General features: G+C 54.9%; 11 protein-coding genes across 11 annotated transcripts; 6 read left to right on the top strand and 5 right to left on the bottom strand.

The window, feature by feature from the left end:
* Positions 1-8: 8 nt before the first annotated feature.
* Positions 9-2354, bottom strand: B0H18DRAFT_993379 (Alg9-like mannosyltransferase family-domain-containing protein). Its single transcript, XM_048045190.1, has 9 exons — positions 2104-2354; positions 1905-2036; positions 1784-1855; positions 1549-1733; positions 978-1494; positions 781-926; positions 561-726; positions 368-468; positions 9-326 (listed from the first exon to the last, which is right to left on the bottom strand). The coding sequence occupies exons 1-9, from the start codon at positions 2246-2248 to the stop codon at positions 159-161; spliced, it is 1632 nt and encodes a 543-aa protein (XP_047896224.1). The 5' UTR covers positions 2249-2354; the 3' UTR covers positions 9-158.
* An 80-nt stretch (positions 2355-2434) lies between these two features.
* B0H18DRAFT_872825 (glutaminyl-peptide cyclotransferase-like protein) lies at positions 2435-3833 on the top strand (the record flags this gene model as incomplete). The annotated part of the gene is made up of 4 exons (XM_048040256.1): positions 2435-2884; positions 2944-3155; positions 3204-3591; positions 3645-3833. 4 exons carry the CDS (start codon positions 2435-2437, stop codon positions 3831-3833), a joined length of 1239 nt encoding a protein of 412 aa, XP_047896223.1.
* B0H18DRAFT_134323 (uncharacterized protein) lies at positions 3787-5160 on the bottom strand. The gene is made up of 8 exons (XM_048036793.1): positions 5003-5160; positions 4814-4949; positions 4726-4766; positions 4535-4652; positions 4376-4472; positions 4231-4324; positions 4075-4166; positions 3787-4015 (listed from the first exon to the last, which is right to left on the bottom strand). The coding sequence occupies exons 1-8, from the start codon at positions 5028-5030 to the stop codon at positions 3959-3961; spliced, it is 663 nt and encodes a 220-aa protein (XP_047896222.1). The 5' UTR covers positions 5031-5160; the 3' UTR covers positions 3787-3958.
* A 130-nt stretch (positions 5161-5290) lies between these two features.
* B0H18DRAFT_872866 (Sybindin-like family-domain-containing protein) lies at positions 5291-5941 on the bottom strand (the record flags this gene model as incomplete). The annotated part of the gene is made up of 4 exons (XM_048040258.1): positions 5291-5550; positions 5598-5759; positions 5810-5855; positions 5921-5941. 4 exons carry the CDS (start codon positions 5939-5941, stop codon positions 5291-5293), a joined length of 489 nt encoding a protein of 162 aa, XP_047896221.1.
* Positions 5942-6501: 560 nt separating this feature from the next.
* Positions 6502-9693, top strand: B0H18DRAFT_1116858 (uncharacterized protein; the record flags this gene model as incomplete). Its single annotated transcript, XM_048033490.1, has 17 exons — positions 6502-6555; positions 6608-6673; positions 6732-6751; positions 6807-6837; positions 6888-7049; positions 7128-7155; positions 7290-7640; positions 7697-7872; positions 7933-8260; positions 8387-8448; positions 8503-8561; positions 8615-8770; positions 8824-8888; positions 8941-8991; positions 9047-9099; positions 9161-9268; positions 9499-9693. The coding sequence occupies 17 exons, from the start codon at positions 6502-6504 to the stop codon at positions 9691-9693; spliced, it is 1965 nt and encodes a 654-aa protein (XP_047896220.1).
* Positions 9694-12196: 2503 nt separating this feature from the next.
* Positions 12197-16034, top strand: B0H18DRAFT_134170 (phospholipase A-2-activating protein). Its single transcript, XM_048036792.1, has 18 exons — positions 12197-12326; positions 12376-12556; positions 12619-12775; positions 12829-12932; positions 12985-13114; positions 13167-13306; positions 13361-13615; positions 13672-13730; positions 13784-13943; positions 13994-14137; positions 14186-14257; positions 14307-14467; positions 14523-14609; positions 14667-14859; positions 14919-15142; positions 15196-15275; positions 15330-15468; positions 15527-16034. Exons 1-18 carry the CDS (start codon positions 12282-12284, stop codon positions 15668-15670), a joined length of 2475 nt encoding a protein of 824 aa, XP_047896219.1. The 5' UTR covers positions 12197-12281; the 3' UTR covers positions 15671-16034.
* Positions 16035-16046: 12 nt separating this feature from the next.
* B0H18DRAFT_134165 (phosphoglycerate mutase-like protein) lies at positions 16047-17079 on the top strand. Its single transcript, XM_048036791.1, has 3 exons — positions 16047-16261; positions 16329-16397; positions 16458-17079. The coding sequence occupies exons 1-3, from the start codon at positions 16061-16063 to the stop codon at positions 16866-16868; spliced, it is 681 nt and encodes a 226-aa protein (XP_047896218.1). The 5' UTR covers positions 16047-16060; the 3' UTR covers positions 16869-17079.
* B0H18DRAFT_905393 (copper radical oxidase) lies at positions 16990-19480 on the bottom strand. The gene is made up of 2 exons (XM_048041493.1): positions 17419-19480; positions 16990-17368 (listed from the first exon to the last, which is right to left on the bottom strand). Exons 1-2 carry the CDS (start codon positions 19472-19474, stop codon positions 17121-17123), a joined length of 2304 nt encoding a protein of 767 aa, XP_047896217.1. The 5' UTR covers positions 19475-19480; the 3' UTR covers positions 16990-17120.
* A 371-nt stretch (positions 19481-19851) lies between these two features.
* Positions 19852-22257, top strand: B0H18DRAFT_953118 (uncharacterized protein; the record flags this gene model as incomplete). The annotated part of the gene is made up of 5 exons (XM_048042163.1): positions 19852-20473; positions 20528-20891; positions 20948-21113; positions 21176-21276; positions 21345-22257. The coding sequence occupies 5 exons, from the start codon at positions 19852-19854 to the stop codon at positions 22255-22257; spliced, it is 2166 nt and encodes a 721-aa protein (XP_047896216.1).
* A 237-nt stretch (positions 22258-22494) lies between these two features.
* Positions 22495-23729, bottom strand: B0H18DRAFT_993332 (uncharacterized protein). Its single transcript, XM_048045189.1, has 5 exons — positions 23218-23729; positions 23080-23163; positions 22926-23025; positions 22788-22866; positions 22495-22734 (listed from the first exon to the last, which is right to left on the bottom strand). Exons 1-5 carry the CDS (start codon positions 23659-23661, stop codon positions 22593-22595), a joined length of 849 nt encoding a protein of 282 aa, XP_047896215.1. The 5' UTR covers positions 23662-23729; the 3' UTR covers positions 22495-22592.
* Positions 23730-23857: 128 nt separating this feature from the next.
* On the top strand, positions 23858-26322 carry B0H18DRAFT_134128 (uncharacterized protein). The gene is made up of 4 exons (XM_048036790.1): positions 23858-23965; positions 24021-24187; positions 24240-25214; positions 25267-26322. The coding sequence occupies exons 1-4, from the start codon at positions 23908-23910 to the stop codon at positions 26275-26277; spliced, it is 2211 nt and encodes a 736-aa protein (XP_047896214.1). The 5' UTR covers positions 23858-23907; the 3' UTR covers positions 26278-26322.
* The last annotated feature ends 73 nt before the right edge of the window (positions 26323-26395 follow it).

Genomic DNA, 26395 nt, shown 5'->3' with positions numbered 1-26395 from the left:
CTTGCAATGATTCAAATTGGCGATCGTCGTACATACTACAGCATAGTGGGAGCGCAGGTCATAGTACAAGAAAGAAACGATACAAAGCGACAGCAAAGCGAATGTCCGACAAAAGCGGTATCAGATACCAAGAGACGACGAAACAAACCCCATTCCACTCATTCTTTACCCTGCTTAACAGGCACACTCTCGGAACGCAGACAAGTCATGTCAACGGAGTAGATACCTAGGCTCATACCCTCCTTCCAACCTAGCGCCATCGCCTCTGGTACGTGGTCGAGGTCGAGGTGGGGGAAGAAACGTTCTTGAAGCTCGAAGCATCCGCGCTGTCCATCAGGGACGTCGTACAATCCGTGCAAGGAGCGACCAAGAACGTCTCCTGGGCCTGCGTGTCCACGACGCGCTCGAGCATCTCTTCGCTCGGGATACCTGTGAGGTCCGACAAGACGTATTTACCAGAAGCGACATCTGCGCGGAAGTCAGTGACCGCACGACCGGGTGTGACGTAGGGAGGCGTACCTTCTGCTTGGACAGCTAGCAGATGCCACGGTGGCATGTACGTCTTCCAGTAGACCACGCCAGCGAGGGTTCCGTTAATTCCGGAGGTGCGTTGTGGCTGAGGGCACCCAGGCGATCGTGCATGTTGATGAGCGAGGGAACGACTCCACCCTGGTGCAAGACGCCGAACAATGTTGCCAGAATCACATTGGACACGATCCAAGAGATCTGCATAGTAGCAGAGGTTCAGTGAATCGTCCTATTGATGGGCAAGCAGCTCACCCAGAATAAACTTCCCAATCGTTTCAGCTGCGAGCCTTCTGCGATGAGCGCAATGAAGGGGACCAATAGCGGGACGAGGAAGCGAGGCTCCTGGTGACGGAAGGCGGACAGTATCGCGACGGAGGAGACGATCACGAATAGAGGCACTGCGGAGACAACGTTATTACCCATTCCTTCTGAGGCCAGACTGTACGCACTTTTGAAGACATGGGTTTGTGCAACGAGACTTGTCTCCTTCTCGCTCTTCTCCGAAATTAGAGGCGTAGGAAGTGGCGACCAGAGTTGTCGGGTTGCACGAATACCATAGTAGAGCAGTCCAGGTCCCACGATCAAAGGCAGATTGACGAGAAGGTGCAGCCAGCGGGGATGGAGACCGTGATCAGCCAAGTTGCTCGACGAGAGATTATACCGCAGGAAGTTCAGTGGAGTGAACACCCAGCCGGAAAGTCCTTCCCGGAAGAAGACAGTGTCGACAAAAGAGAAACACAGGGTGTACATCGCCATCGCCGCCACCGGCATTCCGACAAGTCGAAGCCAGAATGCCCAGAATGCTCGTCGTGGCTGTCCCAATGTGGCGTAGGAGGCATGATGGTAGGTCCACACGAGAGTCTGGACACCAACAGGTAGAATAAACGCAAGGAATGTGGGCCTCGTGAACACTCCCATGACACAGTAGATCGCAAGGCTGATGAGATCGGGGGAAAAGGTTCCTAGCTGTAGGGATAATGAACATCGCGTTGACTACTGCGAGCGACGCTAGCCACTTACACTCCGGTTCCACTCAGTTTCGATGAGAGATTTATAGGAGCTCAAAGACATTGCAACGATAATGGCTTCGATCGAATTCGAGAATGGCCGGACCTGGAAGGTATGCATCACGTATGAGGACGCCAATAGGACCAGAGCACGAAGACGATCTGCAGGGTTTGACACTAGCTGGCATACGGTGTGATCTGGAACACAATTAATGACGAGAACTGGCTGAGAGTATATTTTGACCTACCGAGCGTCAGGGATAGGATGAAAAACGTGAGTCTCTCCACAAGGAACATCACAAGGGGACGTATGTTCTCCGCTATGGCGCATTAGCTCGGCTACCCAGGACAACGAGTTGCGCGACTCACGTTTCCACCAGATCCACCTCAGGAACATCGTATATGGTATGCCTGTACTGGTTGCTGGCGTAATGATTGAGCGACAGGCGAAGTCCGGCTCCCATTCCCATGTTCGCGCAGTGAATACTCCAAGTTGTCTGCCTGGAGAGCATGCATTGCACATGAAGTTAACCATCCCTGGACAAAACATGGTCACTCGTATGCTGACCTGCGATGACCTCTCCGTTCTGGTAATGCTCATCGGGGTGTATGTACCCAGGTCCGAAGAGTGCAAAACAGAGTCGCACAAGCAGTAAGACCTTGTATATGCGCTTCAAATTGATACTCTTGTTGCCAGAGGCTGTGGGAGGCATCGTTACCGTCGCAACTGAGTGGCCTTGCGTGTGCAGCACGGCCTTATGTACGCTCCGGTGAGTCGTGGACACTGGGCTGTGTATGATGGGTAAAAGCAAGGTCCACTGGCAGTGAGACGCTCAGTACCGCCCACCCACGTTCCACCAAGCCAATATAGCTCATTGCAACGACGGCGGTGGCGGGCGATGTTGACCAGTACCACTGGCCAGCGAATATGGCTCTACGTGTGCCTCCTCGCCTGCTCAGCCCTGTTCGCCTCGCGGTCCTTCGTATGCGCATCCAAGCTTGGTAAACGCGATCTAACCGAGCTGTCTGCCCCCGCGATTGCTGCGCTCGTGTCTTCTCCGGATCCAGTTCGCAACGTCAACCCCGCGGACCCGCACTCGCACCTATCCAGGATCCTGATCCCGCGTCCCCCAGATACAGAGAACAACACTATCGTGAAGGACTACCTCGTCTCTACTTTGAAGAACCTTAACTGGCATGTCGAGGAAGATACCTTCACCGACACGACCCCGTACGGAGAGAAACGCTTCACGAATGTCATCGCCACCAAGGACCCGTCCGCGTCCCGCAGGGTCGTCGTGGCTGCGCATTTCGACAGCAAGTTCTTCCCGACCTATCCCCAGAGCCAAGTGCGTCCGCATCCTTTGGCTGTCAGGTCATCAGCAGTTATGGACCTCCGTCTCGGTAGTTCGTAGGCGCGACCGATTCTGCAGCGCCATGTGCATTCATGCTAGACCTTGCGGAAGCCCTGGACCCACTGCTCAACTTGCGACAGCAGCGTCTTGAGGATGGACTGGAAGATGACGAGGACGTTGCCGAGGCGACCCTGCAGCTCGTCTTCTTCGACGGCGAAGAGGCGTTCAAGGATTGGACTCACACAGATTCTATCTACGGTGCAAGGTATTTCTGTCGGCTTCGATACTTAGTTATGCCCGCTAATGATTGCAGGCATTTGGCGAAGAAGTGGTCAAGTAGCTACATACAGCCCTACGCCAAGCGGAGGCTCCTACCATCTATGTACACGGAGATCGACACCATAGAGGACTTCATCCTCCTCGACTTGCTCGGTGCGGCGAACCCGCGGATCCGCTCATCTTTCTCGGAGACGGCATGGCTGTTTGATGCAATGGCGTCTGCAGAGCGTCGCCTTGGCGAGAGCGGATCATTCAACTATGGCGGAGAGTCCAACGCTCAATGGAAAAGCTTCTTCGTCCCGCGCAGGGGCAACTTGAATAGCTACGGCATTGAAGACGATCACCTGCCGTTCTTGCATCTCGGCGTTAGCATCCTGCATGTCATTGCGAGCCCGTTCCCCAGTGTCTGGCACACGATTAAGGTGTGTTGTATAGTTGCAAGATAGCATGCCGTGGCTGACGCGCTAGGCTGCAGGACGATGCAACTGCTTTGGACGTCCCGACAATGCGGCGCTGGAACTTGATCCTACGCGTCCTCATGTCTGAGTATCTAGGATTGCGGCCTGACCTCCTACGGAGTCGGGAGGATCCCCCAGCTCATTTGGGTCGATCGGTCGACGACTTGGTAAGGAACCGTTCGGCCTTGCACGAAGCACTCCTCTGATGACTATCCAGTAGAATCCGGACACATTGATGTACACTAATTCTACATATTGATCCTGGTCTCTTCTCTCCGCGGCAGCATCGCGGGCTGTGACACGCTGTGTCCGATCATTGGACATGGACAGGTCAAGCCAATAGCAGGGCCTTGTAGTGCTTGATAAGAGCGCTGGCATCCGTCGCCAGCTGAAGATCCATGCATATCCGCTATCATTCAGTCCAAGAATGATCGCGAGGGACCGTACCTTCTGCCTCTCGAGTATCTCATCTGCCCTTGCTTTCGCCAATTGGATGAGTCTCTTGCGAGATTCTTGACGTTCCTGGGCATGTCCTTCGACTACCAGAATTCACATTGAGTTCACTGCATGGTACGTTCGGTTCATACACAGCTCAGTACTCACGCAGTGCACTGGCCTCATTGATCTGGGCGGATCGACGGTGGGAGAGGTCTTCGATCAAAGTAGGGTACGTCTTGAGCAAGTTGCGCACGGTATCCTGTTGATGGCTCAATCGTTCAGAGGGTACACTACGCCAACGCTTTCTTACTTCTTGGTTCTTCCGGAGCGCGGATAGGCTCTGCAAATTCTTCTCTTGAGAGACTTCCTGTGCCTTGAGCTCCACGAGGCGCGTCTTGCACTGGTCACTACACAACACATCGAGGTGAGTATCTACGAAGAGCGAACGGTGTAGCTAGGAACGACGCGCATATATGCGGCGCCATCGCGCACGATCGTGTCGACGGTCGCCCGGACGTCGGTGAAGAGTGCGCTCTTCTTCGTCTGGAATGCCACCGAACGCGTCGAGGACTTGGACGCCTTGCGTTCTGGAGATCGTTCCAGCATAAGCGACGAAGGTCATCAATCCCGTAGTTCCGTAGTGGGTACGGCGATACGCACTCTGGAGTTCCTGCAACATGCTCAGCATCTCCAACATGCCACTAGGTGGCTGTGAGCAGGGCGCATATAGTCAATGCATGAGACCTACTTCTCATCCCCTTCTTGCTCATCCTCGTCGTTTAGAATCTCGTCGACTTGGTCCTCGTTGAAGTCAATGCCTTTGGACACTGATGGGCGAGCAGTCTGACGCATAGCCGACTTGACACCCGCGGATGTCGCAGTACCTACGCAAATGGGTATTAGATCAGCGAATGGGTTCCGCCAGTCAAGTGAGTACCTTTCGTCGCTGTCATCCGCGCTGGCATGTCGGGTCACTGAGGAGTGCAATGAGGGGCAAGAGTTCGTTATATGAATGTGAATGAGAGGAGAGCGAAAGCAGCGATCCGTGACCCAAGGAAGGTACAACTACAAGCTTGAGAAGGGGGCGCTTCCTTCGATTGCTCTGATCATGACAGCTGTTGACAGATAGCGCACTTCTCTTTCGATGACGGATGCCTCTGGATCGAACCGGACGTCGACGATATTCGTACAATTACATCGGAGTAGCCGCTGTATACATACAGAGTCAAATGTAGCACACGCGTACTATGGCACTAGCTTCAGACTTGAGAGATAGTGACTTGAACAAGCGACGCGACAGCAGCCGAGTGGTCTCATCCGTCATTATCGCAGTGACCCGCGAATCGAAACCTTCCGTACGGATGGGCATCTCCGGCGTATGGAAGGGATTCTTCATGACCGCGTCTGCGTAGGCCTCGTACACTTTCTGAAGCACTGCATCCGCCGTGTTCTCAGCAAGGGACGTGAGAAGGACAAACTTCGTCCCTGAATGCGAGGTGAGATTCGGACCACGGAGAGTGCGCGGCACGCACCCGTGGCGGTAAGGAGAATCGTTAACTTGAATGTCTCGCTGGAGATGACATTCGCTCCGGAACTCGTTCCTGTAGGAGACAGCCTCGCTGTGATGGCGTGAATACCGTGCAGGGTACCCGCCAACACGAGATACTCGTTCGAAGTCAAGTGAGGCAAGCCATCTGTCGGTCCCGTCAGCGGGCGCAAATGGATCGAGTTCACGAGCTAAGACCTCCGAGATTGCGCTGGTAGACCAGACCTCCAGCTTTGTTTATAACCTGAATACACGCAAGCTCATGAGTTGGCGTGTCAATGGTACGGCTTCTGGGCCAAGTGTACTCACCCAAAGACCCCAGATGGCCATGACTGACGAAAGCGACCATGTGAGCGCGATGCGACGCGACACGATCGCGTTTCAATCTCCGCTCGAACGCGCCTCAAGTCCTTCGCGTTCCTCGGGCGCTCCCTTTCCTGCATACTGTCTCTAAGTACTTAGCATGATGCAGGCGTTAGCAGTCCGACCAGATCAAGAACAGGTGGGCCTTCACTTTTTCTTATTACCTAGGTTTCTGACGTGTCAATGTTAAGGCCTCCCTTACTGCCCAACAAAGTCTGCAGTCGGTACAGACACTACTGAAAGCAAGTCTCGGCTGTATCACATACCTCAGGTGGGTGATGGGTGCATATATGCGCCGTTTCTCAATCTTACTGGACGTTTTACGACGTACCAGGAATTTACTTCCCTCCGAGAACTTCTCGACATGTAAGCATACTAAGTCCTGCATGGCGGCTATGGCTGAACGAGATGGCGCGACAGCCTATTTGACTTCCTCAGGACCTGCGTCGTTATCCTCTCAACCTTCAATGACACCCGGGTCTTTTGCGTCTGACAATGGAAGGCGGAACGTCAGCGGGTTCAAAATCATGTCCGTCACTCGCGGTTTCACTGAAGAGGCCGATAAGCTCCTTGATTATATGGTGAATGATCTCTCATGTATGCGTCGAGCCGCGAGACTCACCAGGTGTACAGGAGCATGGGATCTTTGATGCGCTTCAGAAACAGTACCTTCGTAGCTTCATCCTCGGCATATATCTGGTCTGTGTCTTTAGCATTTGTCCATGCCGGACACTCGACTGACCGCCTCCGTGTTTAGGACAATGACGATCCCAATAAGTACATGAGTATCTCGGCTAGCAACATGACACTAATGAGATATTTGCTACTGTAGCATTGTCGAAGCCTACACGTTCAATTTCGACGTGAGGACTCCGTGGTCACTCCGCGTTTCGCTGCTAATGACTGGCAACAGTATCAAAAAATTCCTGGGACGGATATCACTGTGCCAGTCATGTCGCTAGATGCGGACTTGGAGAGGTTGTCACTGAATGGCAAGAAAACATTCGATCCTGTGTCGGACGCAACGAGGCAAGGGAGGGTACCGACTCTCGGGGAGGTGAAAAGAAGCTTGAAGGTACGTCACGATCAGTTCACATGATAACAAGCCACTCAAATGTAGGAACGATTAGACCTTGATCAAAATCTGATTCAGGCGACCACTCAGATGGATGCTCTACCGAGTGAGTACTGTATGTGCTCGATTGTCGAACCCGATTGATCGAATTCAACGAATGCAAGAGCGTCGGTTTGCAACCTTCAAGCTGTTCTACAATGATCTCACTCCGGACGATATGAGCCAATGCATTCCACGCAGGGGACGCCAAAAAGGACCGCTGGTTCTTCACTACGCATGAGAGGTCAGAAGTCCCAGAGAAATGCAGCATCGGGTCGCTTCAGACCGGGCATCACGGAGTCAATGTTCGCATAGCCTCGGTGTCCGGTTACCTGCCATCTACGGAGGACAACAGCGCTCCCTTTTTGGGGACGACGGGCGGTCACACATACGCAGCTCCAGTTTTGACACCTGCAGAAGAGGCGTCAGTGAGGGTGCAGCAGATGGAGATACAACGTCGGGATGCTATCGATCGGCGGGTTGTGTGGGATGCAGACGACGGTATGTGTGACGCAGACGCAGATGGCGAAGAGGACCCAGACTATATTCCAGGTGCGTTGTTGCGTCGCGGTCTCGGATATTGGGCTCATATATCTGTCCAAATGGAGGCTCTAGCGGCGACGGGGGAAGAGTGGATGATTCGGGCGTCGAGTTCTTTGCTCCCATTGGCGTCAGAGATGAAGCAGGAAACGTTCAGTCGTTGAATGAACAACAGAGCGGACCTGATGGGGAAGTTCGCTACACTGGGCGTGTGGACAGCGTACCCAACCGAATCGCACAATTGGTGACATTTCCGTTGGGCCTGCGACGATTTTGCATCTCATTGAACCGTTCGATTCGACAGGCGGAGGGCGGAAAGCACTCAGAAGAGCCCATACAACAGACTCAGCAGCTGGAAGAGACCCAAGTCATCGATTCTCCCGCGATAGCTCCTTCTCCGCTTTCTTCGTCGCCATCACCTTCACCATCTCCGACCCCACAGCCTAGGACTCGGAATCGGACTGCTAGAAGAGTCCCGAGCTTTGATAGCCCGTTACCTCCTTCCGACATGCTGCCCGAGTCAATGACATCCGGATCCCCTATCATTCACGAGCCCGGCTCCATCGACACGCAGCTGGTCAAAGACCTCATAATCCACGCTTGTACGACGGGCGAAGACACAGACATGCTTGGTGAGCACGTTCGTGGCGGGGGCATTGTTCACTAATCTCCTCAAAGAACTAGATACACAAGTTATTCCCGCCAGCGTCGACTCCATCCATTCATTCATGAGTGCTGATGGAAGGTCGCCCCAGTAGCTCAAACCGACAAGACGGTGGGAGAATCCGTAGACGTAGTTGAATGTGAATGTGGAGTGACCGTGAGTATGACGTGCGACTTCCTTTTTCTCAACAGTGCTGACAGATGTATGCAGGTGGAGGACTGCGATTGCCTTAAGTGTGAAGGCGACTGCAAAAAATGGTTCCACATGTGGTAAGGTTTTCGGTAGTTTGGTTTTGTGGTGGTGCACCGAAATTGCCCCTTAGGTGCATGGGGTTCCATTCAGCCAAAGACAAGCGGCTTCCTGCACGCTTCGTCTGCTTCGATTGTCGCGTGAGAGCTGACCAGAACTGGGAACTCATCGTGGTCCACGACCTCTACCCTCGTATGACAGAGAGGTTCAAGGACTTGGCGATCTTCAGGTGAGCTCATCATCAGAGTGGCGGTTGTATGGCCGCCGGAATCTGTAATGCAGGAGGGCCATCAAAGTCTTTGAAAAGATGAAGCCAGATAGCCTGTCTGCATTCACGAAACTTATCGGTATGTTCCTGGGGTTCTCGAAGTATCCTCGGTGTGTTGATAGGTTCGGTAGCGTGCGACTCGACAGTCGCCGGACAAGTTTTCAAGAGACTTGAGACCGAAGGTGCGCTGATTTTGTACCGCAATATCATGCCACGGATATACTGTCGTTCGTACAGGATTCATTGCGCAGGCGGGAGAGACCTTGGACACCGAATACAAGATGGACAGGGTAAGAACAATGGGAAGAGCAAGGCCAAGGGTAGACAGGCACACGCCGGAAGGCCCCGCAGAAGCCCCGATATGTCTTCGTCAGCGCATCGTCCCTGAGCCAAGCATACAAGGATTACTTCGACCCGGACCCTGAGGTCGAGAAGAGAGTACTGGGGCTCTCAGACTTGGTCAGTGATCCGTCGGACTTCTAGCGGCTCTCTAATGCGGTTAGGTGGATTAGAAACCAAAGCGCAAATCCCACAGGAAGAGGTCGTAGAGGATATCGAGATGTATAAGGCAGCATCTTTGATTCTGCTGCTATATTGACGAGGCGTTGCATTCATAGGGATGAGCAGACAATTCGGCAAGCCATTCGCAAGCCGTGTCGTACGTGGATCGGTCTCTGAGCGGCATGAAGGAGCAGGCGAACCTCGGGTCTCAAACTCAGCAAGAGAGTCAGCTGGCCGGAACCCTTCCGCCTGATGGTACCGAGAACCAGGCTGCCAGCGGAGAACTAAAGAGGAAGACTAGCAAGACGCCGAACCAGCTCCAGACCAGACCGAGCAAGAGGGTGAAGATCTCACTTGGACCTGCCGTTGACCTCGGAGACTAGACCCTGTTTGTGTCGACTCGCCTGGTTCCTGCCTGCTTGCCTGTCTCTGCTTCGTGTCTGCTTGTGACCACCGCTCTGGAGCCTCCTTCTGTTGAGCTTTCTCTTCTCTCCCAGGCTTGTCTGTCCGCAATTCGCCGATGGCTCCGATCCTCTCTGTTACGTGCAATGCTCTGTATTATTCTGTTTGTGAATGTCATGTCATGTCACCATACAGTGTGCAACCCACGGGCTGAGATGACTGATGAAGTGTTCTTATGTTGGCTGGCCGAAGCCTCACCACCGTGAAGGCTGTGTGCCTTGCCAACAATAATGAGACGGCGGCGGATGCTCCGATCAGACGCCAGGTGGTACATATAGGGCATATGCATTGCCTAGGCAGATAGCATCAGTGTGGTAAGCCCAACCTGCGAGGTGAAATGAAGTTATCAGTTGGGCTAAGTTCAATCTACGGTACGTGAGTCCTCCGTCGAGCTAATTATGTATGTTTCCCCAATACAACGAACCGTCCCCACTGCAGCCGACGCAACTTGCCTTAGCATATACGGTTTGCAGGACAAGCTGCGCATGTGAATACAGCGAGTAAGACGTACTGTGGGTGTAAAACTGTCGGCCTAGGACCGGATTGAAGCGCTGAATCAGCGTGACCCCATCGCGCTTGCAGTAGCAGCAGTCGAAAAGACCTAGAGGCTGGTCAAGAACGGCAGGTCTTATCAGATTTGCACCTGACGCCGCAGCACCGCAACAGGGATCCCGGGAGGAGTGTACTCGCTGAGTGCGTAGGCCGCCCAGATGGCAGTTATCCGTGGAAATCGTACCAAAATTCGGCAAGTCGATGAGTCGTCTGGGTTCTTGTGTTTTGTTTTGGCCGCGGAGGCGAGGATGTCAACAGATGTCAAGTGCAGCTGTAGAGCATTGTATTAGCCAAGCATTCCAGCCCTTGTTCGCACCCACGATGTGAGGTGTGCGGGGATGCAGAGTGCACACCTGTCGACGGCTTGCGGTGGTCGGAGTTACGGATAGGAGTTTCCCGAGAGCATTCAGTACTATCCGCAGCAGGCTAAGGCCCCTTCCTACCTGACAAGGACATTTTTCTCGCTTGCGAAGCCTGCCACAGGATATGGGGTACAGCGGACCTTGGCCCAGAGCCGGTGAGCCCCCGAGGGAAGCGGAGTCAGCCCCCCCGAATGTTGTGATTGCACGCCTACCAGTGAGTTCTTCCGCGAGTCTGCCGCGAGAGCCTGACCGACTTGTCGGGGCCGGAAAACTGAAGAGGGGACAAAGGTATCGAACCAGAGCGAGTGGCTGGTCACTGGATGAGAAAACGGGCCGGGAGACAATCAGCGTCGTGGAACATTATGTGCAACGTCGGCCAACACTTACATGAGCAGGCCCAGTACTTATACCAACGGCTGCCATCATGTGTGGCCTGGAGCTCCGCCAGAGTCGACAGTGTGACGAAGAGGAGAACAGAATGCAGTGAGCGGCCTGTGGTGAGTTGTCGCCCTCACAGTGATATCACTGCGTCTACACAAGTTTCGTGTATTAGCTCATCCAGAACAGGTTCAGAAGGTATCCTCGACGCATGTGCCTGGAAAGAGGGTCTTGGAGCGTGTCTGGGGTAAGTTGGATGGATGGCTTGGAGCGAGAGTTCTCGCGGATACCAATGATCATTCTCATGGTCGAAACAAGGGTTTGGCTAACAACGAGTGCCAAGGCTTATGCCCGGGTTTAAAGACTAGACAGCTGTGGCGGCGATACGAACAACTGGAGATCCTGAGAGGTGGAAATGTGGACGCACGGGCCAATGATAGTGATTGTGTGCGTGTGCGAAAGCAATCATGGCCAGATCTAGGCTGTGCGATCTTCGGGTGATTTTGCCTGCCCTGAAGAAGATATATATAAGGGTGTAAGGCCTTTTATCTCCGCCATCCCCTCATGATTTGGCAAGTCGTCGTACCTCGCTCGCTCTACGGGCGACGATGTGTTTCGTGAGGCCCTCGCAGGAGATGAAAATTGGTGCACGGCATAGACTACGCACCTCCGTATCTCCCTGGGCTTGCCGTTGAACGGGTCCGGGGCTCGTTAGAGTGGTGTACATCTCTTCTCTGGTTCCACGATCGTGATCATTCTGCTGTGTGTAGATGCGGACGTTTCTCCGGAGGTGCATCGCAGATCGCACGAGTTGCAGTATTGAATGCTTTTGTACGACGTAGGAAGAGTGTTTCGTAGTCCTCATCAATCGATGCAGAATGTATTTGACTGGACCGGGACTGGATTGCCACGGCTTCGGACGACGGAATATTGCGCTGCCAGTGCAGGCCGCAGCAGTACGTGCTGTTGTGTACTGAAGCCGACTGGTATAGCTAGCCATTAGCGCAGCAGTAAGAAGAGAGTGATTGAGGGATAGCGTAGAGGGCAGACAGCGGTGGCCCGGTGGCACTGAGGGCGCTCGCGTTCGGCCGCGTCGGAAGACATCCAGGTCTGGACGAGTTCGCTGCCTCTCAATTCCCCTCCTGCCAGATAAGTCCCCGGCCCCGGCCATCGCGCGTATTCTCTTCTTTCCCTCACTCGAACCGACCCCTGCTGCGATGCCCTACAAGCTTTCGGCAACGCTCACTGGCCACACTGCCGATGTTCGTACGTCTCTTCGTCTCGATATTCGCGCTAGCTCAACCCTTCCAGGTGCGGGCCGTCGCTTCACCAACGAACGATCTCGTCCTCTCTGCTTCGCGCGACAGCACCGCGATCTCATGGGTTCGGAACAGGGATGCCCCAGGATTCGGCCAGTCCGTAACCCTGCGCGCAGGTTCACGGTACATCAATGCTGTAACATACCTCCCACCTACACCTGAAGAACCGCTAGGTGAGCGATCCATCGGGAACGTCCTGTTTCGCATGTATGCATTGACAGGTGAGGGAACCTAGGATTTGCGGTGACGGGCGGTCAAGACACTGTGATCAACGTCTTCGCCCTCTCGGCTAACTCCAACGAGCCTGCGTACTCCCTCATCGGCCACACGGACAATATATGTGCACTGGACTGTACGCCCGACGGATTGATCGTTTCTGGATCTTGGGATCGGTATGTTTATCTCTTTCGAAGAGGTTCGCGAACACAGGTGTAATACGTCTTAGAACGGCCAAGGTCTGGAAGGACTTCAAACTCTTGTACGATCTCACCGGACACCGGCAGTCCGTATGGGCTGTATTGGCTGTAGATTCCGAACAGTTCCTGACGGGTGCGTTGCGCAGTGAGTTGCCACTGCGATATGTATCTTACGTATGATACAGGCTCTGCCGACAACACCATCAAACTATGGAACCAGCACAAGAACGTCCGAACATATCCTGGGCATACACAAGCGGTTCGCGGCCTAGCGCTGTACACAGACATTGGGTTTGCGTCATGCTCAAACGATAGGTATGTGGTAGTGTCGTTCATTACTGTGCAGTATGGTAAGTGGTCCCTGCAGTGAGATTAAGATATGGACCATGGAAGGCGACCTCGTTCACACACTCTCCGGGCATACATCGTTCGTGTACAGCATCTCCGTGCTGGAGAATGGTGACATCGTATCCGGAGGGGAGGACCGTACAGTCCGCATCTGGAGAGGTAAGTGCTACCCAGTTCCTTGTCGTTCTGCGTTGTTCGCCTAACCCAGCGCAGATGGCGAGTGCTACCAGACGATTGTCCATCCTGCCATCTCTGTCTGGTCGGTGTCGACCATGCCGAACGGTGACATTGTGACTGGATGCAGCGACGGTGTCGTACGCATCTTCAGTCACGCGGAGTCACGTCAACTGCCGAGCGAAGAGCTGAAGGCATACGAAGATCAAGTCGCGAGCCAGACTTTGCCCGCGCAGCAAATCGGCGATGTCAAGAAGTCGGATCTGCCAGGTTTGGAGGTACTGTCGACGCCGGGTAAGCTTGCTTCTGAGAGGTATTCGACCAAACTCGTATATAACGTTCACGAATAGGCAACAAACCTGGCGAAGTCAAGATGATCAGGAACGGTGATAACGTAGAGGCCCATCAGGCATGCAGTCATTTTGTACCGTGTGGGCGATGTGCTGACGTCGACGTCTTTAGTGGGACAGCGCGTCGTCCAGTTGGCAGAAGATAGGCGACGTCGTGGACGCCGTCGGCTCCGGGCGAAAACAGCTATACGAGGGGAAGGAGTACGATTACGTCTTCGACGTGGACGTACAGGAAGGCATGCCGCCGCTGAAGCTACCTTACAACGCTGCCGGTGAGACAAGCCTCCAGCTGCGGGGGGATTGTGCGCTCAATCGTTCTCAGAAAACCCATACGCGGCTGCGCAGCGGTTCTTGAATGCTCACGAACTTCCCCTGACCTATTTGGACGAGGTAGTGAAATTCATCGAGAAGAACACCGGTGGTGTGACCCTGGGTGGCGGGGCTCAGTACTCTGATCCATTCACTGGTAAGAACATACGCGGCCGCTATCTGTGTTGTCCTGACTTTGCTCCAGGTGCGTCTCGGTACCAGCCCGCGCAAGCTGCGGCTGGAGGTCGCGCGCAGGAATACATGGATCCTTTCACGGGTATGTCACATCATCGATTGGTGTTCTCGTGTCCTCACTGTATGTCAAGGCGCGTCTCGGTATCGTGCGGCACCTACTTCACCATCACCAGCTCCCGCTGTAAACCAAGCCGATCCTTGGACAGGATCTTCAAGGTACTCCTCGGCTGTAACACCGTCTACGCCTCCCCCTCGAGCTACCCCGGCGACATCGTCGAAAGTTATCCCAGTCGTACGTCTGCAAGCTGCGTATCCTTTACTTGATGCTCATACGTTCTTCTTCGTAGCGTACGCCTTTGGCGTTCCGTCAGGCGAACGTCTCTGCGATGCAAGCAAAGCTGCAGCAGATCGATCAAAGCCTTCGGAACGAGATCGTACGTACATTCGCACGAGTTTTGAGGATTTGTGGCATCAACGCGGCGTTCGTCTAGTCAACATCATCGTTAGCCATGTATCCCCAAGAGCGCATCCGCGTCGACGAGGCCTTTGCGTACCTCTCCGCCATTGTCTCTCAGCTCGCACATTGGGACAATCCGCCGCCCGGTACAAACCCGCCCACAGCACGCCACCTAGATGCCATCATCGCGTTGCTTGATAGGTGGCCGCGGGAGTCGTTGTTCCCTGGTGCGTAGTCCATGTCGTGGTCGCGTGAAGTTGTTATCTCATGAAAACTCCGCTCGCAGTCATGGACCTTGGTCGGCTCTTGCTTGCCTTCTGCTCAAGTTACTCGCAAGACACACAGCTGAAGCATCGCTTCTTCAGCGCTATGATGCACGCTTCGTCTTGGAAGGACCCTTGGGAGACTCCACTGTCGCGGTCAAGAGAGACGAACACGCTGTTCTTCCTCAGGGCCCTCGTGAATACCTTCCAGGATAATCTTTACGGGGATGGGGCGTGGGTCAAGACGGTAAGCGTGGCCGTACTTGTGGGATTCGCCGGTTCTGAAGGTTGGCTTGGTAGATACTGCAAGACATCGCCCAGCAACCTTACAACAACCTGACTAAGGCTCAGCGGGTCGCATGCGCGACCATTCTGTTTAAGTGAGTCTCGCGTTCGTTTCGACATACATTTACACGAGGCTAATTGTTGGGTAGTCTGAGCTGCATCGGGCTGAGGGAGCCGCTGGAGCCCGAGTTGACGATGTTCTTGTACAATTCCATCATGACGGGGCTTCAGCAGGATACAAGCGACCAGGAGGCAGCGTATCGCGCGTTGGTAGCCTTGGGAAACATCGTGAGCTTCGCTGGTTCTGGTGAGCGTCCCATGCATCGTACTGACTCCCGTCCTTCAGCTATATGCGGCGAGAGAGAAAGGCGAGAAGCCGAACGAAGCACAAGTCAACGCCGTCAAGCAGTGCATGTCGTCACTCCGCTCGACGTTCTCCGACGACCGCGTCAAGAACGTGTCCGCAGAGATTGAGGAATTGCTACGATGACCGAAGAGCCGTTTGCTGGGTGGAGCCACTGGATGCGAGCGCTCTCCCCGAGGTCTTACGTACGGTCTCAACGCCCGCGGGGCCAGGGCAGTTTCTTGTCCCTGAGACCAGTGGAAGGATTCGTCGATGTAATATGTGTAAAACAGTTGATACGGACAGTCGCAACTTGTATCAATGGGTGGGCGCATGGACCGCAGTGGCCCCGCAGACTGTAGCAGATTCACATATTCTTGTCAATTCGTAGAAAGAGAAGACATCGTATGGTATTGTCCTTCCACAGCTCAGGCATGCGTGCGGCTATCAATGCATGGACGAGCTACGGCCGCGGTGCTGCTAATAACAGACCGTGTGTGGCGGGTTAGGGTTATCTACGGTTGCCTCTTGACATCGATGGCAGCGGCGGCGGTCCTGGCGAGGATCTATATCGTCCGCCATGGCGAGACAAACGAGAACAGGCTGGGCATCATGCAAGGACAGCGCGATACCCACCTCAATGCCGCCGGGCTAGACCAGGCCCAGGCGGCGGCGGGTGCACTTGAGACGGTGGGCTTTGCGAGGGCGTTCAGTAGTGATCTAGATCGGGCAGCCAAGGTGCGGCACGAAGCATTTCGGAGCGACCGTGGAAGGGGGCAACTGATACAAATTCGGACAATCGCAGACCGCAGAGATCATACTGCAGAAGCACCCAGGAGTGCTGCTGGAGAAACACGCAGCATTGCGAGAACGAGTGAGCACACCTGATCATGGTCGAACGAACTTCTGTTCTGATCTGTGCCAAATCGCGCAGAACCTGGGAGACTGGGAGGGTCAGAAGCTCGAAGGACGCAGACCCACTGCGCCTGCAAACGCAGAACAGCTCAGCGATTTTAGCCTGCGCGCAGCACAATGGTGGAACGGTACCATCCTGGCCTACGTCGAGTCCCTCGTCAAGCAAGATCCCGTGCACGGGAAATCGCTCCCGGCAGACCTGCTCGTCGTCTCGCACGGAGGCTACATCTCGAGGCTTATCGGGAACCTGCTCGGGAGCGGTAAGATGAAATGCGCTGAAGGAGTAGTGGTAAATGGCAAGTGCTGGAACGCGTCGATATCGGTGATAGACATACTAGACAGTGGGGAGGCGGTATTGGTTAGCTATTCGGACACTGCGCATTTGAAGGTTGACTTGGTGCAGACCAACGCAGACGTCATCGATCGATAGAATACCAATAGAATTGTGCATTAGGGTAGACACATTACGGAGATAGCTAACAAAGCGAATGAGTAGTGGGCTGTGCAAAGTAGAAGTGTTCACATGAAGTCGTCGTCGCCTGAAACTTCACGCGGAGTGCGGTTTCGAGGTCTTGTGCTTGCCTTTGCCCTTCATTTTGCTCTTCTCGTACTGATCGACCTCCGTCGCAGCGAGCATACTGTAATGGCCCGTCAGCAAGCATATAGGGTAGTGGGACACAACTTACTTGGCAAGTGCGCCTTCGTCAAACGGTGGATCTTCTCCATCGCCGATCATGACCTTCGCGCCGACACTCGGGATACCGTCCACGACGAGGTACAAAAAGCCGGGGCCAGGAGGATATACACCGCCATCCGGAGGACCAGCCACCGTGATCGTCTGCCCATCCTCAGACAAGGACGATGTGAGGTACACCAGCCGAGAGTTGGCGTGAACAGTATGCGTCACAAAGCCAAGATCCATGAGTGCCACTAGCAGATGACTGTCAACAGAGGGGATGCGGCCAAGCGCAACTACTTACCCTTGATGTCTGCACTGTGGGACGAGCTGTCCGGGATCGCGACGTTGAACGACACGACTTCATCATATCCAATGATCTCCGGCTTCTCGACGATCTCAGGTCTCGCTTTGGTCACGTAAGGCGGACCCAGCCACTCGACACGATATTCCGTCCCGTACTCGATTTCGCTCCGGTCGAGATTCGGGTTGCTCCCCGCGATCATGACCTCCCCGCTAGGCGTAAGCGTTGCCACAGAGTGGTACATCCTCGGTATGTCGCTCGTCGGCATGCCCTCCTGAGAGAACCGCTGGCCAAGCGGAGCGGCGGGATGGTACAGCACAGGCGTGAGGACGGGGTTGTCCGCGTTCGACGCACCGATTTGGCCGACGACGTTGCCATAGCCAGAGATACCGGAGCCAGCGCCGTTGACGATGAGCACGTCGCCTGTGGGAAGGAGGACCGCGTCGGGCATGTGGCGAGCCTCCGGCATATACTCGATGACCCAGCCAGCGACGATGCCCGCCTCGGTCAGAAGCATGCGTACACACTGCGTTGAGGCAGGGTCTTGCGAGGTGATCGTGTAACCTGGCTGCGTGTCGTCCAACGTCGAGCCACCGCAAATGAGGACTTCAGGAGCGTACCCCGTCTCGGGCGCGAGTGGAAGAAGGACGGCGGTGCCGGCCATTGGGTAGGTGACGCGCACGCCGTTTGGGAGGCGTGGCAGCCGACGCTCGGTGTTCTCCTTCCAGTCGTAGATCATTGCGTCCTGGTTGGCGGCCATGAACACTGTCCCATCTGGCAGCGAGAACGCGATCGGGAAGAGGTTCGCCCCGACAGTGTCTTCCAAGAACGGGAGGTGTATGGGCATTCCACGCGAGCCAGCGATGGTCTTGGAAGGCCAATACTCCACCGTAGGATTGTTGACCGTGACGTTGTTGATCCAGCCACCCTTGCGCGAGCCACCTATGATCATCGCGCTTCCGTCTGCGATACGGAGTACAGTGGTGTACCAGCGAGGACTAGCCAACCGAATGCGAGCATGGTTCTCGTAGAGCCCGCAGCCAGAGACGTCGTCGGACTCACATGGGTCCAAGACACGTATGGCTTGTAGCCCGTCCAGATCACCAAAATCAGCGGCAGAGGTGTGGTCTTCAACGACAGGGTTTCCGCCGACATTGATGAGAGTGCCGTTGCTGAGAAAGGTGCCGCCAGCACAGAAAGAGTTAGATTCCACAGCCAGAGGTGTCACAGAATGCGTCTTGAGATTGTAGAGAGCAGCCCATGCAGGATGGCCGTCGATGGTCAGAGGGTTGTGTTCTACCTTGTCCACAATGAGCGCGTGAGACTCGGAGATGATTGAGAGCTGCATGGCCGAGACACCGGTATGCCCAGTTTGTGCCAAAGTCCACTCCTTATCGAGATCAGGTTCAGATACGAAGTCAAAGAGCGGTGGGTAGTCTGGGATTGGCTGGGCGGCAGTGTCCAAGTATTCCGCACCCGAAGAATCCTCAGGCGGGGGGCCAGCAACCACAACGAGAGCATCGATGTCTACTAGTGTGCCGGTCGCGTCGACGTTCTTCTGCCCAGCATTGACGATCTTGATGGTATGCCTGCCAGGATACAAGTCAAAGTTCCAGTAGATGCGCTGCTGCTTCCTGGACTTGGAGCTCCACGTGTCGACGTCCTGCATCTTCCTGCCATCGATGTACACTTGCGCAATACCGTGTCTTGCGTCCTGATTGCCGAACCACTCGATCCCGGTACCAGTGAAGCTGAAGGTCATAGACGCGCCTGGTTCGGAGGTAGACCGCAATGTGTTCTGGACGTACGCGGATGAGTACGCGTCTTTCCATCTCCCCGAGTAGTGAAGAAACGGAGACGACGAATCGTAGCTCCGAGCGCCTGGAGGGACGTAGTAGGGCACAAACGCTGTTGGGTCGGTCGAACCAGGCGTCACGAATCCATTCCAGGCCCTCTCCGAGTCTGCAGTGTACACAGGGAAAGCGGAGAATAGTAACGCGGTGAGCACGAGCACGACCGTTTTACGCACGAGACACGCCCTCCCGAAGGCAGTCATCGCGGTGATAATGGGCAGCGCAGGCATGTTGGGTTTGGCGAGCGTGCGGCTCTCGGCCGCGTGCCAAACAACGCGTCAACAGCGCGTCTGTGGCGTCGCATCAGAATCTTTCGGGCTCGGTCGCTTCGGGCAAGGCTCGGATGGGAGCTTCGTGGCAGCCTCGCCTCGACCACGAGCCTCACGAAGAGTCGCTAGACAGGACCCTCGATCCTGCACACTGTGCATGAGGACAGTGCCCTCATATACCTTCCGGTGTGGCACGATACCATTAAGTCATCCTGACTTTCGCATCCTGTTGAAGTTTTCTCTCAGGCTCAGGCTCGCTCAACGCTATCAACGTTCAAGTGGTTCTGTGACCACTCTCTGTGTCTTTCGCCATGGCAAGCATCCTGTCTCAGCATTGCGAAGAGCGCCTGGTCTTCCAATTTCGCGTCGATAACCTTCGCGCGATGTTCAATCTCATCGACGCGGACTCAGGTGTTGACCAGTACGACACCGCTGTCTTTGGACCAGGCTTCTTCTTCAGAATATCTGCGTACCAGAGCGATGACCATGGGCCATGCTTCAATCTGGGCCTATGCGCCAGTGACGACCTCTTGCAGCCCGTGCATGTGGAGGTGACGGTCGATGGACGGTCTCGAGACAACGAGACTGCCTGGTTTTCTTATCAGGATGCTCGGGATGTCCGTGCGGCTGGTGATGTTCTTGTATGGGACAACGTCCTCTCTGCAAGCTTTCTGGACGATTGCGTCAATCTGCGACGCGACAATGCCTTGGTGGTCATGGCCGTGTTGAAGTTGACGCGCCTAACGCCACCGCCTGCGAGGTTGTCCCCGGACGCGTTGGACCTCTTGTACCAGTCTCTCGAGAGCAAGGAGCCCCCGACCGTGCGTTGGGTTGCGTTCTCTGCGCGCAGGCCCGACGGTACCTTGACTAGGCCGCAAAGCGTATTCGCTCCGCGTGACATCCTAGTCTCTTCTTGCGAGGAAATTGAACATTGTGCGTGGGCTCTAGTTTGTGGGGATTGCGGGCTGTACTGATTCAAATGCATAGCATGGGAGGAGGGTCTTGCGTTGCTGGATGGAGCGCTATGCGACTCAGAGAGCCTTCCACCAGGTCTCGACGGTAACGCGATCGACGACCTAGCTGCCTTCAGCGACTACGAGAGCGATTATGACGACGACGATATCAATGTCGAAGAGGACCTCAGCGGGACCAAGCCGCTTCGAGGGGTTCATTCTTTGCCTGACATGATCGATTCGGAGGCCGACATCACCGAGGAACCACTGGTCCTGGTTGACGGCGAAGCCAATGCCACCACGGCCAGCGAAGGGAGCAGCACAGGATTCAGTTCGCTATCTCTGGGTGACGATACGAAGCTGGAAGACATCCTGTTGAGAGGGGTTGCACATCGAACGTACGTCTTCGTCTGTCGACGTGTATGCGGCCTCGCCTCACATCGACCGCATATAGCTGGCAGGCCCTCATCTACTATCTGTACACCGGGATCGTCGTATTCGCCCCTTTGAGTAGCAACGGAAAGGAGGCACGAGACTCGTTCCTGGCCGATTACAAGAAGTCATATCCCAACAGACCAACGCCGTCGTCTTGCAAAGCATTATACGACGTAGCCGTGAAGGTGAGTCTCCCATGATTTGACCTACACACATAGGTCTGTCATGCTGACGCTGAACCACGAAGCTTGGTCTCAACGACCTACAAAAGCGGGCGTTCTCTTTCCTGCGCCGACAACTCAATGAGAAGAACATCATCGACGAGCTCTTTAGTCCGCTTACTTCACGGTACGTCCTTGACGCGTGCGCTGCAATCTTGCAGCTCAACTGACTACGAATCGAAAACCCATCTATAGACATGAGCCTGTCCGTACGATGGAGGTCACCTTCCTCGTGCAGAACTGGGATACGCTGACGAGAGACTCCGCGCTCGAAGAGAAGATCGACGAGATGGCGCGCGGGGAGCGACCCTATGCTACAGCTCTCGTCATGCATATCTTCCGCGCGGTCGCTGCCACCGAGTGCCGTACAACGCCAGAGGCCGAGGATCCTAAGCAATGGTGGGACGGCGTGCGCGACGATCGCTCCGACAGCAGCGACGAGACGTACTCGTATTATTCGAGCGACTGCGATAAGACAACGGACGATGACATGGACTACGAGGCCGAGACGGCGGAAGTAGAGAGGGAGGCGAAGCTAGAGGCAGCGGAGGAAGCAGAGGCGAGGGCTCGAGAAGCAGAGGCGGAAGCGAGAGCTCGAGAGGAGGAGGCGAGAGCTCAAGAAGCAGAGGTGGAAGCAAGAGCAAAGAAAGAAGAGGCGAGGAGGAAAGCGGCGGCCGCTGAAGCAGAGGCAGGGGCTCGGGCAGCTGAGGCGGATAGGAGGGCAAGGGAGGAGCAGGTGAGGAGAGAGGAGGCAGCGGCAGAGTCAGCGGCAAGAGCAAGGGAAGAACAAATGAGGAGAGAGGTGGCAGTGGCACAAACAGAGAGTGAGGAAAGAGCGAGGAGAGAGGCGGCAGCGGCGGAAGCGAGGGCAAGATTAAGGGAAGGAAGTGGGTTCGCATTGTTCCCAAGAACTCAAGACGCTCTGAAGGAGCTAGCGGTGAGGCTCGACGTCCCAGTAGAAGATAGGTGGAAGATGGAAGAGGCAGAGGAGGGCCCGAAGAGTATTAACCCTTTTCGGTCAGCAACGGAGACTAGCCCGAAGAAGTCAAACAACGCCAGACGTGGAGGGGTTCGAAGCGGTAGAGATAGAGCAGAGGCAAGTACATAATTGAGTACTAAGGAATGCCATGTAGCGCAGGTGTAGAAGGACAGCGATGGGAATTGCAGGCCCTGGTGAATCAGGGGCCTTGGATCCGGTCCGTGTCGAATAAAAGACTCGAACCAATTCGTGTTACCAGCGTACGTTGCGCTACTGCCGATGTGACAGGAAGTCCAGCATATGTGTTGGTGATTCAGCTCAATTACGATAGCTCTTTGCCGATTTGATCCACGTACACAATGGCCTTCCCGGTGTCTGACAAGTTATGTCTTGGCTCTACGGGTTGTATTGATGCGAATATCCATGTAATGAGCTCCAACGAAACATACATAAAGAGATACAGACTACAGAGCCCTCTGCCGCATGCGGCTGCTCACAGTACGCAATCCAGCATACACTTTACCAGGCGGTGAGCCGAGGATGAGCGAGACTATGGCGTCCCGGGCGACTTTGATGTTCTGGAATGATCCGAGAATATGGATTTTGCTACGGGGACTCAACGTGAATATTGTGTCTATGACAGAGAACTCCAAACTCACGTATCGGCAAGAACGATGCGGGTCCGGCTAGCGTTTTCGATGGTGAATTTTGTCTTGCCGTCCTGGCCAGCGATTCGACCTGCGGCAGCCACACTGATTATGCGACGAAGAGGATTATGGCCAAGCGTACGATCTTACCGATGGCACGAGACAAGTGGTCGCCATGCAGAGTCTTGACGTCTTTGATTTCGAAGGAATCTAGGTAGAGATCGTCCAGCCGCAGAAGAGCGATGGCATCCTGCGGAATAGTCTGGTAAGAGAGCGTCGCGCGTCGAGGAACAAGTATACGCACGTTGACATCGAAGCCCAGAGCGTATGACTTGACGAAGTCGGCGCCCTTTTGGATGGCACCTATATCATGTGTATGTTTTGACGTCTGGGTGATCGTCTATAAGGCACTGACTTATATGGAGAAGCGTGGCATACTCACCCTGATCTCGACGCATTTTCTTTGGACGTTCATCCGCACTTGCAGCTGCAGCATCTCCGTCAAAGGCGAAAAGATGTTGACCCAGTCTTTCTTCAGCGGAGTCATTCGATGTGGGGGTATAGGTATCCTCCTCATCTCAGACTTCAATGTCGTCCGTTGGGCAGCAGCGGGAAGAGGGGGGAATGTAGGGGCGGATGTCTGGGCGGGCAGTGAAGAGGGATCCATGTCGATCATGAGTTCGTCGTCCTCCCCGGTCTGCTGTTCTTCTTGTTGACCCGAGTTATCGTGAATAACGTCCGTGATATCGACCGACTCGCCGCCCATCTCATCGTCTATGTCGTTTTGAACGGGAGCATCCTTCGCAGACACTTTTCTGCTCAACTTCCGCCTATTCTTCTTGTGCAAATTTGAGGACGAGCTAGGCTCTGAGTGTATGACCACCATGCTGACGGTCCAGATAGTTGCGAGTATGCTATCGTGGATTGAGGGTGAGGAGCAGGCGAGGGTGAGGGAGGACCTTGCCAATGCCGACTCGGCCTTGCGGTACAGAAATTGTGTTCGGCATCAGCCGGGCACCCAGATCTCGATCGTATGACGGATCGCTTGAGCGGACCTGCGTTCAGTGAACCGTTCAGTGCCACCCTTACAACAGTTCTGCAACCACCTGTTCTCCGACCTCTTACGTTCGCCATGACCTCGTCCACCGTGGCAGGCTCAAAACAAGATCTGAATGAGGGCAGGGTAGAAGGTCTGTGACCTGCCCCTGCATGATGGTCATGCCCGCCAGATTAATATGACTGCAGCCCTGCAGGCACTCCTTAGTTCAATCTCGCCTGGAGATGCGAGCAGCCCGAGCCAGGGGCTGTCTTCCGACCAAGCCCAAAAGATCTCCGAAAAGCTCGGGGAGCTTCTAGGAGACAGTGACATCGAGGCGATTGCTGGGACCCAGAGGCGGAACGAGAAGGGTGAGGTACGTTTCTTGTCATGCACATTCCAGGTTGCAGCACTCATATCCATATTAGCTTCTTAATGAGGAGGGGCTGCCTATCATCGACATTGTAGAGCCTGTCAAGGAGGACGTCGTACCAGCTCGTCCTCCTGCCCCCGTAGCCTCGCCGCCAATCTTCGATGATCCAGACCTTTTACCGCACTGGGCTCTGTCGCCAGCAGAGAAGACACGCAGAAAAACCGAACGCGAGCGTATTCTTGACCAGCTTGAAGAACAGGAGCGGATTGAGCAGGAGCGAGATGAGGCCGTCGATCGAGAGCGGCGGCGCGCCGAACTAGAGAAGCGCAAGGAGGCAGCGAAAGCTGAGCTGGAAAGCTTGCGCAAGGCCAGGGAACTGCAGAAGAAGATGGGAAAGGCTCTGTTTCGCAACGTGATCGAAACACAGGAGAGAGCCGAGAAGGAGGTGCAACTTGACGCGAAGGAGCGGAAGGAAGGAAAGTCGAAGAAGAGCGTTTCGTTCGCGGACGGACGTGGTGGGAGCGATGCTAACGGGGAGACATCGGATGATGGTTCAGGGCGATGGGGCGATGTTGCATTGGCGAGGTTACGAAAAGGCAAGACGTCTCTGTTGACTCGAGCGCAGATGGACAAGCAACCCATGAAAATGGATGTCGTTGAACGACTTCCAGGAGGCGCGCGAGCAGAATCCCCTGTTCAGTCTGTGGAGCCAGACTCGGATGATGAGTCTGTCCCAGGCTCGCCGATGCCTGCCGACTCGGACGACGGTGACGTGATAACCTCAGACGTCGACCTGGAAGAGCAGACGGCAAATGAACCACCGTTATCGGATTCCGATACTACTGATGTCGAGCAGATGAGCGACGACGGTGAGCCTGTAACTTGGCAAGAGGAAGACTTCGATTACGCTCAACATCAGCGGGAGGTTGCACTGGCTTACTACGAAAAACGGGCAGCGATCGGCGCGGAAGCATACAGTGCTATGCGTGCACACTCCCATGACGAGGATGCCCATGAATGGGATCAACCGGTATGAATGCGCTCATAAACACTAGCAGACGGTTAGCTCATGTTATGTACAGGAAGTGCCCATCGATGCGACCCTTGCAAGTCTGCCTCCCAAGCCCTCGTCATCACGGTTCAAGTCTGAACGTGCGACAGAAAGGTCTTCGAGTACCCTCGCTTCCCACTCTCTTGGGTCATCAGTACTGCCCTCTTCTCAGTCGTCTGGGCTGAAGAAGGCTGTTCGAATGGGCAAAGTTGAAAACGATCAGCTCGTTGGGGACGACAGCGACGATGACGTAACGGAGGAGGCCAAAGCTATCATAGAGCTGCTCTCGCGGGGAGACGTGACGAATATAGGTCCACAAATCAGTACCGCATCAAACCCAGGACCAAGCACCCGGGTTCCTCCATCCGGACCATCCATCTCTGCATCTGCGGATGCGCCTTTCTCAAAATCGCCATTACCAGAAGACTCGCTCGCTCCGGCAAAGCCCAGGTCGAAGATCTCGAAGTTCAAACTAAGCCTTGCACAGCCGGAGCAACGCGAATCGCCCTCCCCGGTTTCTCCGAGCCTCGAGACACCTCGGATGACAAAGAGTCGTTCTTCTCCTAAACTCACCTCGCCAGTTCCGGGAACGCCCATAGCTGTGCCCACCGCTACTTCACGCCCCACAGAGCGACAGAACAACGACAGCCCCACCGTCATCCCTGAATCCATTCAGCGGAAGGCGGCACAAGGCCAGATGCCCAGCATGATTGTCGATTCACCATCCTTCAGGCCTCCAGGCGTGCCTGCACCCTTCATGCCGTCCATGGTCGTCGATTCTCCATCATTCGTACAACCTCCGCCCTTCCAATCGTTCGTACTCGATTCGCCGTCTTTTCAAACTCCCGCCCCAGCACAACCACAACAGCTGCCAGTTCCGCGATCTATGTCTGTGCCTACTACCCCTGTGACAGCTGGTGGGAGGCGTCCAGGCGTGGTCATGACGGCTGAGGTAAAGGAGTCTGCACCTCCGCGTCAGGGCGAGACGGGCGAGGCTGGCAGGGAGAGGAGGGTATCTAAGTTCAAGGCAGAGCGGATGTAACGGTGCGAGACAATATATTGCAGTTGTCCTACTCATGTTTCTGGGTGGCGAGAACTGAAAATTGAAGCCGCCCTGGATCTCCAGCAACCGTGCGCTGCAGGCAGGAGGGTCGATGTGA

The sequence above is a fragment of the Fomitopsis serialis genome (assembly GCF_022376445.1).
Source record: "Fomitopsis serialis strain Sig1Antser10 chromosome Unknown B0H18scaffold_16, whole genome shotgun sequence".
NCBI lineage: Eukaryota > Fungi > Basidiomycota > Agaricomycetes > Polyporales > Fomitopsidaceae > Fomitopsis > Fomitopsis serialis.
The sequence above is the reverse complement of the archived record's forward strand: the minus strand, read 5'-3'. Positions and strand labels throughout refer to the sequence as shown.